This window comes from Nematostella vectensis, chromosome 15 (genome assembly GCF_932526225.1).
Source record: "Nematostella vectensis chromosome 15, jaNemVect1.1, whole genome shotgun sequence".
NCBI lineage: Eukaryota > Metazoa > Cnidaria > Anthozoa > Actiniaria > Edwardsiidae > Nematostella > Nematostella vectensis.
This window is the reverse complement of record NC_064048.1, coordinates 4,270,111-4,281,408: the sequence shown is the minus strand read 5'-3', so window position 1 is coordinate 4,281,408 and position 11,298 is coordinate 4,270,111. Positions and strand designations below refer to the sequence as shown.

The 11,298-nt window shown below is 39.6% G+C and overlaps 2 protein-coding genes across 2 annotated transcripts; one reads left to right on the top strand and one right to left on the bottom strand.

Annotated features, from left to right (window-relative positions):
* Positions 1–2,199: 2,199 nt before the first annotated feature.
* LOC116619950 (histamine H2 receptor) lies at positions 2,200–6,445 on the top strand. The gene is made up of 3 exons (XM_032385321.2): positions 2,200–2,743; positions 3,540–5,125; positions 6,012–6,445. Exons 2-3 carry the CDS (start codon positions 4,555–4,557, stop codon positions 6,386–6,388), a joined length of 948 nt encoding a protein of 315 aa, XP_032241212.1. The 5' UTR covers positions 2,200–2,743; positions 3,540–4,554; the 3' UTR covers positions 6,389–6,445.
* A 2,807-nt stretch (positions 6,446–9,252) lies between these two features.
* On the bottom strand, positions 9,253–9,957 carry LOC116620006 (BTB/POZ domain-containing protein KCTD15-like). The gene has a single exon (XM_032385438.2). The coding sequence runs from the start codon at positions 9,931–9,933 to the stop codon at positions 9,355–9,357; it is 579 nt and encodes a 192-aa protein (XP_032241329.1). The 5' UTR covers positions 9,934–9,957; the 3' UTR covers positions 9,253–9,354.
* Positions 9,958–11,298: the final 1,341 nt, after the last annotated feature.

The window sequence follows — 11,298 nt, the reverse complement described above, 5'->3', positions numbered from 1 at the left end:
GCCCTACTTGCCAATGTATTTAACGTATTTCCCTGTACATGGTCCATCGCACGGAACTGTGACTGCCACCGCAATAGTGGATTTGCGCCAAGAGATCCCGTGACTTTTTGGGTGTCAAACTAACGCGCGCTCAGGCTTTTTGCGGCAAAAAACCCAACAAAAAAAGCAATTTATTTAGCGCTTACGATAAAAGCCAGAATTCTTCTTTTCCAGAGAGGGTTTAGTTTCATTTATAGATTTTTTTTCGTCGTTTCTGATGTGACGGCCGCAGTCGAGTCCGTCTGTTTTCTTTTGTTCTATTATTTTGTTTTGAATTTGTCATCCAGAAATGTCACGTGATTTCTCAGTCCCCTATTAGGTTTTATATTCATTTTTTCCCAATTTGTTTATTTTGGGGTACGTCCTGCATGGGCCTCGTGCCCGTTTACGTATGACCCCATTGGGCATCTATGTTGTCTAATAAAGCTGTACGATATAGTATACTATATATAAATATATACTATAAATAAATACAAAAAGCCCAAATAGTCGTGTTCGTGAACCAAAAGAATGAATACAATACGCCAAAAACTGGAATTCGACTCTGCCTTATAAACTATATACTATAAAGATACACCTAGCTATTTCAATAAAGGTTGTCAGCTGGAACGGCGAATGGCAATTGCCAAAAATATGGCAGTTCTACGACCGAAAGGTGTTTGTATGGGTAGTAATTATTTGTAAAAATAAAGGTGATTAGTAAACTCAGAACCATATATTAATTACATTAAATGGAAAGTTGTATGTATATTTATATTTTTCTGAATTTTAGAACAAATATTTTGGGTTCCTTGGGTCCTTTGGGTCGTAGAACTCCCGCCATTTGTCAATCGCCATTTGCCGTTTGCACTGACAACGTTTCTTGAAATAGGCGTATATGCTCACTTTTGCACTTAGCATGTTGGTCCAATTTTAGCTAAAAATGCGGAAATTGCAAATATAAGTTGCTCACACGGTATTGTTCGTATATGATCGCTTGCGCGTCATTACATGCTTTAACACCAAAATGGCAATATTTTCAAGATCCATATCAAGATCTATATCCCTTGACAACAAAAAATAAATCTTCCATGAAAAACAAATATATTTTGTTAGCTGTTGATTGTAGTGACTTAGAAACTTTGCCGGGTAATACTTATTATTGTTAGCAATTTCCCCTGTGAAAAATATCTAAATAAAAGCATCACTTGAATGGTGTACATCTATTTATAAACAATAACTCCCCCCTTCTAACAATAATTCTCATTTTTTTCTTACGTTTCAGACCCTTAAAATAAAATATTTCTCATTTTTTTTCTTACGTTTCAGAACCTTAAAATAAAATAAGCCTCCGGGCGCTTATTTGAATAATAACGGTATAATAATTTGATAAAATTCGATTAGGTAGTCAAAGCGGAACCATACGAAATAATTAAAATTTATTTGGCATTTTATAGGATTCTTATTTTTATCTCGATTCCCATGAAATTATTTTAGAATACTTATCTACTCATGTTATTATAATTCTTATCTCAACACCTTTTGATATAAGAAACACAAGCGACATATACTTTTAAAAATAGTTATTATAAATACATGTTGATTTTGTCTGTATTTTAGAACACATTAGACTAAAAAAATATTTTCCTGCTATCTTAGTCTCGAAATTTTTTTTAGCATGTTCTAAGAATTTTATAAAACTCAGGCTTGACATTCTTATAAGAAGGTTTTATTATTTTAAAAAGAGTGTTATCATTTCATACATTTCTGACGTGTCAGTTCGTCAGGTAGTAAAATGATTGATGTAGTAGGATGGATTCATGATGAAATTATCTTTTTTGCTACATTTGAGAAACGTTGAAAGACTCATGTCTTTTTCTAAAATGATAAGATCGTATCCGCTGGAGAAAATGTGCTAATCCTCTTTAATCCGCGGTTGTTGTAAACTCGATAAATTACTGTAATACAAAACTATATCCATTTTTTTTTTCATTTTCACTGCATTTTTGGGTCAATGTATGTTTGAACTGGCAATAAAAACTCACAGCTTTTTATAATAATGAGGTCACAGTTTGTTTCTTATTTATAGATACTTAGTTATACTGTACAAAGGCACACAAATCAACAGAATTTTTATCGCCATTTTATTCAAATTACGGTATATTATGATATTAAAGGAACTGAACAGAGTCTGACAAGCAATGCTTTCGATTACACAGAATAATGAGGCAATATTTGCTTCAAGGTGTTTACCAACCAATGTGAAAAAATACGTCAGCTAAGGAATATTACTTCTGCGACTTTTAAATCGCACTTTGTGTAATTGGAATCGTAATTTTGTCCCTGAGGGGAAAACGAAGTGTTTATATTTAAATAGTCGCTGCCACTATTAATTCGGAGAAAGCGAATTTCGTGCATGGTATGATTTGTCATGTTTTAACTCTTGTGTTCTTGATCGAGCTATTTCAGAAACTCAACATCTGGGTGATTTCAAGTTTGTAAATAAGGTCGCAGAGACAGAAGCATTTCCTGGCTAGCCGACGGCGGAAAATAAGTATTATGTTTTCGTTCGGATGATTAAAAATTCATAGTTGTTTTGAAAAAATGGGAAAAGGAAAAAGACACAATGCTTTTTGCTCTTGCTCGCTGCATGCATGGACAAATGAGCATTGAATGAATGAGAATTTTACAACAAGAATACAGGAATAATCTCTTCGTATTCAAGGTAAGTCTGTAGATTTGCTGATTGAGCCTGACTTTCTTGTATAACGGTCTATCTATTAGGTATAAAAACAAATTAAATACATGTTATAGCGGGTGGGGGTGTGAGTTGAACAAACACAAGGCTATTGGATATCAAAGTAAAAACGCAGTTAGGCTACGTTGGTTTTCAAGTGTTAAAAGAGAAGGTTATTGTACAGGCACGACATATTTGTATTCAATACTGCGTGCGGTTTCGGGCTAATAGGGAATTATTTTGCTTAAGTAATTTGCCTTTGTTTCACTTTTTATTATTGAACTATTGCAATGACCTCCAAAAGCTTACGATCTATGGAGGAATCTTCAAGAAAACTTGCTGTTGTAGTGTCCATTCTTTGCAGATTTTCAACTATTCATGGTTTTTATTTAACGTGATAAAAAGCAGAAAAGGAATTTCAATAGATAAAAATCCAAGAAAATTACGAAGCTGTCAGATTTAGATATAACGAACACTTTACACGCTCAAGGATTTGCTTAGATGGGTGTGCTGGCATAGGTGTAAATACAAAAACATCTAAGATGACTAATCTTATTCAATAAAAAGTGTTTCTGGCGAGTCCGCAATACCTGTGATTAACCTAGCAATGTATCTGATCTTCAGGAACCATTTTAATGATGATTTCAAAATTATTTTGGCTACATGTAAAAGAAAAAAAAAATTGGCGGTCTTTTTTGAAGTTCAAAAGAACACGTCTATGTTACCTTTTCAGTTTGTCTTTAGTTATTTGATTTGACTGACTCGACCTTTTTTTCACTTTTAGGTTATTGCAGGTTACTCATAACAGCTGGCACTGAAAACAAATCCCCATAAAAGTTATCTAAGTAGACAAGACAAATTGCTTGTGCCTACGGCCACTAAAAGAGAGACATACGAGCCTGACACTTAAAAAATACTCCGCTAATTACTTTTCCTCTACGTGAACCGCGCCAACAAACCTGTTTTATCGGGAACCTCATATGAACACTAAAATGTTTAGCCCCTGGCGAAGTCAACAAATCAGACAGAGAAGAAACATTACAACGTTAATCAATCCATGTGCGCATTAACGCCTGTTTGTAAATCAGGGTAAATGGTTTGATCGCGTGGACACTACGCTTGCGGCGAAATCAATCAGACGTAGCCAATTCTGCTGACATGCTTCGCTACTAAAAAGATAATAATTTCAAGAATTCCAGACTGTAATATCTCTCGAGAGTAACCATCTTCTAGAAAAAAAAAATTGTCGCGTTTTTCATGAACGGGGATAGCGATCAAAAACATTATATTCCTATGACGTGCGAAGCTTCGTTGAATAAATCGCTACAGGATAATTGAAAGGGGCGGTTCTTGGAAATTGCTATTTCCTAAAAAACGGAAAACAAGGAAGTTGCTGTTTGTTCTCCCCGAAGGAGACGGACGGAAGAAATTAGACGAATACATTTTCATTGACTGTTAACTGTGCTCAGAAAGTACCGACTATAAAATCGCCTTTTCCTGGAAAACAAAAAAAAGCAAACAACAATTTATTTCTTAACTATTATTACCTATTTCTTACCCTGAAAAATCAAGAAAGAAATTAAAAGCAGACATTTTTCTGTTAACGGTGCTCAGAAATATATGAAAGGAATAGTGACTCTTGGAAATCACCATTTCAAGGACAAAGAAAATCAATATATCTAAATCCTGAAAAGAAGAAAGAAATAAGACGCTGACATCGGTTTAAAAAACCTTTTCGTTAAAAACGGAAGACGAGTTGTTTCAATTTGTCAAACAAGGGAAGAAAGGCGTTTGGCAAGATGTCTAAAGATAATCTGGGTACGCAGATTTCCCTCGCTGTGATATCAATGTGCGGAATGACCATGAATGCTCTCGTCTGCTACATCGTATACAAGCACAGAACGATGAGGAACTATACAAACTGCCTAGTTGTGTCTCTTGCATGTTCCGACGTCATAATGGCCGCTGTTCTTTTCTGTCAATACTTAATTAGTTTCCACTCCCCAACAGCCAGTAACATTCTATACGCGATCGCTATGTTCAGCGGTATCGCCAATCTCTGTGCTGTCACGTTCGATCGTCACACCGCTGTCACGCAACCGTTGCGTTACTTGAACTTGATGAGTAGGTACTTCCGGCGCATCGTCGTCTGCGTTTGGATTGGCTCAATCGTGCTCTCCGTACTTCCGGTATTGTGGGTGGGTGAAGGCAGCAGTGACGGGCACGCTGCTTATGTCATAACCACCCTTGTCGTGTGTATTCTTACGCCATTCTTGTTCATACTATTCTCCCATTGCTGTATCTTCTATCACGCGAGGAGAATTACTCACCGTGATCGTCGACTCAACAGATGTCTGCGCAGCAAAAGAGGTTAGCCCAATACTCGTTTTATCCCCTCCCCTAGGTTATCCCAACGATATTGGTAGTAGCCCAACAAGGTAAACCCAACATTGGTAGCCCCAAGGTTAGCCCAATATTGATAGTATCATCCCCGTCCCCTAGGTTAGACCAATATAGGTAGTATCTCCACAAGATAAACCCAACATTGGTAGCCCCAAGGTTAGCCCAGTATTGGTAGTACCCCCTCCCCTAAGTAAGCCCAATATAGTTAGTAACTCCACAAGGTAAACCCAACATTGGTAGCCCCAAGTTTAGCCCAGTATTGATAGTATCATCCCCCTCCCCTAAGGTATACCTTGTGTAGTAACTCCACAAGGTAAACCCAACATTGGTAGCCCCAACATAGGTTATGTCTCCAAACCCCCTCCTATCCTATCATTCCACCCTCCACCCCCCCTCCCCCTCCACCCTCAACTTTTTAACTTGCCTAATTTTCAAGCGCGGGAAAAACGTCGCAAATCTCGCACTTCGGTATTTGTCTGCTCGAAAAATCCACAGAAACGCTTGTTTTGCAGTCCAATCAGTGTGCATACTTTAGTCCACCTTTTTTGCACATTTCGCTCCTTTCTCGTTTTTGTTTCCTTATAAGTAATTGTATGCGATTTTATTTGCAAGCCCGATTCAATTATTCTTTTGTTTATTTGTTTGGTTGGTTGCCTGTCTGTCTGTTTGCTTGTTTGTTTGTTTGTTTGCTTGCTTAATTCCCTAAATGTTTGTTTGCTTCTTTTGGTTGTATGTTTTTTGTTTGTTTGCCTGTTTGTTTTTCTTGTTTGCTTGCTTGTTTGATTGAATGTTTTTATTTATTTATTTGTTTGTTTCACTGAAATACTTAACCTTTTTTATATCATTCTTTTAGGCCGAGTCACCAACACTGAGTATAAAGTAGCGCGCATTTTCGCTCTTGTTGCTGCTATGTTCTTGATAAGCTGGTTGCCAGTTATCTATTACACCACTGCGGCAGTTTTCAAACGCATTGATCTGGTGCCGCAAATCCTCCTCGACCTCTCGCCGATTACGCTCGCTCTGGGTACAGTCGTCAACCCGTTGATCTACTCTCTGATGAAGCCAGATTTTCGACTCGTTGTGAAGAAAATGATTCACTGCAAGCCTGCACAAGAGAATGTCAACCCGAGCTCAACATTTGAAAGCCCGAGAACAATGGTTACGGAAGAGAGATGGGAGGGGAGGGAAGAGAGAGCGGAGGGGAGGGATAAGATGGAAACCGAACTGTAACGGACATTTCGTCACACACAACATATGCTCTCGGCATGCTTTTATGAAGGAATCTTTGTTTGTTTGTTTGTTTGTTTATCGAGGGTAGCATATTTAACCGAATATACAGTTTTCTAACATATGGCCCTCGGTTAGTAAGCACTGTCACTGGGGGTGGTCACTGCCAGAGGGTTTATTGCGTCCCCAGTGGTTCTTTTACGTCCCTTCGGTTCAGGTTAGTGCAGTGCAGCTGGAAGAGACGGGACCTCCGGTTTAGTGTCCTTATCCGAGAAGACTGGAAACACGGGAGAATAACTTCAACTCACTTGTGACACAAATTTGAATCAAGGCAGGAACCCGAAAAAATCCCCAGTTTGAGCCAGGATTCGAACCTGGGCCACAGCGGTGAGAGGCCGACGCGCTAACACACTAGGCCATCTGTGCTTCCACGGGTTCCACGAATTCGTGCTTCCACGAATTGTTAGGCCCTGGCCAAACGAGGACACATGTTGCCCGCCACATTGGGCAAACATCTTTTTTTAAATGTTTCCCAGGGTGGCCAGACGCGTTCTTGGAAAGATGGAAATGTTTCTACCTCGATGTGGAAACATTCGTTGTGTCCTAGGCACAATTTGTGGCGCGCAACAAGGTTTCCGTGGTGGCCAAACATCAAGGAAGCATGCGTGCGACAACATGTTTCCGGCAAAATGTGTCCATGTTTTGCCAGGACCTTATTCTATGCAAGTCGTTTCTTAATTGTTTGACTAAGCATGCGTATAATAAGTGTTTAGCAAAACCAGTTTATATTTGCAAGGCACAAATAACAGTTTAACGATTACCTTTAATTTTAATCTAACCGCTGTATCATTACCTAATTTTACATATTATGGGATAATTAGTTGAAGTCCCGCACGCCGCAGGCGGAGGGACTCGCAACTACGAATAATATTAGGTTGGATGGGCACCAAACACGGTTAATTGGTTCAGGGCATTGTATACGAATTGTTCTTTTTATCCCTCTAGAGACCACCACATTTTCAAGAACAATTCTCAAATCAAACATAGTTGATTTACATAGTTGCTCTATATATCTACAGTTTAGTTCTTTGACGTCACTAGCACGCATGCGTACAGCAATCAAAATCATCCCACATGGATCTCGTCTAACGTTGTTTAGGTATCACGAGATCAAGTACTCTGGTTTTTGGCGCAGTGTCTATTCCTTGGCTAATCAGAAAGCTGCCTTCTATTTGTTTCCCTATGGTGGTCATCTTGGTTCTAAATTTCTCTTATGCACTGATGTAGAGGGAAATTTAGAAGAAAAAAGATTCTTTTATCTTTTTGTAAATTTCCCCATTATTAATGCACGAGTGACATTTACAAAACTAAGTTACCCTCATTATTAATACATGAGTTAAATTTAGAACCATCTATTGTTTTCCAGGGAATTTCGCTAGTAATCGTCTCTTAGAAAACAAAAGAATCACGGTATTGCTATAGTCAAACTCTTCCTTTTATTTTGCTTTTGTTATTTCTGTCAAAGGAATTTAGTTTTAGTCATTTATTATTTTGTACTTGATTTTCTTCCCAAAGTTAACATCCGATCTCCTATTCTTACATCATCCACAAAACCAGTTTGACCAGTTTATTAACGAGGTAGTATCAATTGAGTAGCATAGTAACCATAGTAACTAGCTTTAGGGCTGTACTAGCCTCCTCCGCAGGCAACTCTACTAAGATATTTCAGATATTCAGATTCGGGATTCCTGTGTTTGTAATAGGACGCGGGAGACTCCTCTATTCGCCACAGGAAGCCCGCATCGAAAAAAAAACGCTTTTTCTCGCTTTTTTCTTCTTTCCGATGAAAAGAGATGCCTGCGGAGGAGGCTAGGATTGTACTGTAGCTGGTGCAAGGACGCTACACGGCAGTGCTCTAGGTTGGTTTAGTCAGGACTCCCTAAAGTTGGCCTCGCCAGCTTGCCGGGATAGAGTTGTTCCTCATCTACCTCCCAAAAGTACTTGCTTTCGTACAGCCAGCCTTCCGCTAGCCGGAAGCCACTTGCCGTTTTTTGCTCTGTCGGCTACCCCCCAACACCATAAAAGAGCTCACCCAAAACCTCGTAACAATGCACTCTCAAGGTCATCGAGATCTCATCATGCACTTAACAAGGTTTCAGTCAACATTTGTCTTAGCATCGGCAAACACTCGGCAAGCACTCGCCAGGTCATCGGGATCTCGTTATGCACTCAACAAGTCTTCGGTCAACATTCGTCTTAACATAGCAAAGCACTCGACAAGTCGTCGAGATCTCGTTATGAACATAAACTTTCGGCAAACAATCGTGTAGCATCGGAAAGGACTATGTAAATATTCGTTAGACATTCACCTAAGCTTTCATAAAAAAATATCACACTTTTGTATTATACTTTGAACAAACGTGCCTTGATTTAAGGTAATCACAGCGAAACCCATAAGAAAAAAAAACAGCAGATGAAACAACAAGCTCTGGAAAAGCTCTCCGAAATACTCTCGTAAACATATAAGGATGTTGGTGTCAACTTTGTGTGTAGTAGCAGGCTTCCTGTGTTAAAATGTGTAACAGTTTCTAATAAAAGCTTACCAAATCTTACTTTGTTATACGCGGCAGTTATTATGCGAAAAAGTTAAGGCTGACGCCCCTATCTTAGCAACAAATCAACTTAGTGCCACCCCCTCCCCCTCTAGTTTTAAAGCCCTCCCCCTGACAATTATTGCACAGTCCCTAACAAAACAGAGTATGACTTATGTAGCAAAGCCTTGCCTATTTTTTTAGGGGGGGGGGGACACTTTTACGAGCTTTTACGGTATATAAAAATTAAGGATCTCTCTCGTGGCAAGCTACAAATTTCAATGAAAGCTTCATCTTTACTACTTTCCAGAGAACTTATGCTGCGATACCCAGGGTTCTTTGCGGGCGTTCCTCGCGTGCTCCCGAGCATGCGCAGAATCAAGACCGTGAAAATATCCATAGCATTCGGTTCCCTACTTGTGTTACTGTTTTGACCTTAAATCCTTGATGTGCGAAGTCACTTGTAGCCGCACTTGCCGTCATCGAGAACATTTGGCGCTCCGAGGCTGGACTCGCCACACAAAACTCCGGTTTGCATCTGTCCCCTTGCAAACGATACCGAGACAACAAGCTCGGAAAAACACGCTCTAGGGTCTCCTTTTTCCCCTCGATTTGCTCGACGCGATCTTGATTGAAGTAAAGGCAAACAATCTCCGCTTGTCTCGCCCTGTGTTTAAAAATCTCCTCGCGAATTCCCTCTATTTGATAATACGTCGCTTCTCTCAGGAGCAATTCGTATTCTTTGAAGTTCTCCGGTAACGATAATCTCTCGTCGCGGATGAAATTGAGCACGTGTCGAAACACCTTAGGGTCTCGGTCCAAAAATAGAGTATAGTAATCGCCACTGGGGCTTTTCTTATATGCATCTGTCACTGAAAACCAACTTTGTCTCCTTGTTAGAGTCTGCAAGGTTGAGACAAACTCGCTTCCGCCGATATTCAGCTTTACTAGCTCCATGCTTGCGAGTCTGTGTCTGGCGGTAGCTGTTATTATTTCACAGTAACATGAGTATATTATGACTTGAAGGTTACACTAGTGTCACTCATTCAGTCTTATCGTTTCACTCGACTATTGCTCAAAACCACATAACCACTCCTCAACGGCTTTTATAAGCAAAATGTGGTGTAACTTTTGAATCAGTAAGAAATTATCAATGACAAAAAATTAAAGGCAGGTTGGTGTTTAACAGAAAGACAAAGTATTAGAAGATTAAGTTGGGGACTGAAGCAGTGAAATTATCGAATCTTCAAAACATTTTTTTTATCTCACAGCTCTAAAAAATGCATATCTCTAGTAGGGCTCCTTTCTATTCAAATATGATTATATTAGCTGCCTTGTCTGTAAACTTTTGATCTAAAAAAGGTTGTCAACCTTAAAAGGTATTTTCAGTGTTCAAAATGCCGAAGTAAATACTCTTCGGGAATGAATTGCTCAATGTTTGGATTTACCACAGTTTGCAAACAGTAAACAGTCGCTTTCTGTAACACACCTGACACAGACTCGTACCCAGTACTTATTGCTGTGGCGCGAACATCCACAGGAACCCTGAAGCAGAGACGAAAAAAAGCATCCTGACCGTCATGCATCGTGAGCTTCTTCGACATCCCTACAATACAACACGCGGCGTCTGGGTACGAGACTACACCTTATACTCTACTATATTCTGCTATAAGCGAATATATCAGAGTCACGTGATACTCTTGGATATCTTTTTCGGTGGACAGCCTTGTCAACAGCCTTTTCATCATGGTACACCGAATTCGGCTGTAACAATTTGTGTTACGCTTCATTTTATTTAAAAAAAAATATGCTATTTTGGGTCCGAAAATGTCATCACCTCACCACCCCTGGATCCGCCACTACAGAAAACAAAAGACGCACGTGCACGTGCGTTACTGGACAAAGAAAGACAAAGATTTTGCTGTCACTGAACAAAAGATGTCACGTGCACGTGCGTGACTGGACAAAGAAAGACAAAGATTTTGCTGCCTCACTGAACAAAAGATGTCAGTTGCACGTGCGTCTCTGGACACAGAAAGACAAAGATTTTGCTGTCACTGAACACAACATTGCACGTGCACGTGCGTGACTGGACAAAGAAAGACAAAGATTTTGCTGCCACTGAACACAGCATTGCACGTGCACGTGCACGTGCACGCCTCACTAAACAAAACATGTCAGTTGCACGTGCGTGTCTGGACAAAGAAAGACAAATATTTTGCTGTCACTGAACAAAAGATGAGACACGTGCACGTGCGTTATAAGGTGCAACCTCGGGGTTGGATGGGGGATGGGTGGGTGGTGCCAGTCATAGCAATCTTA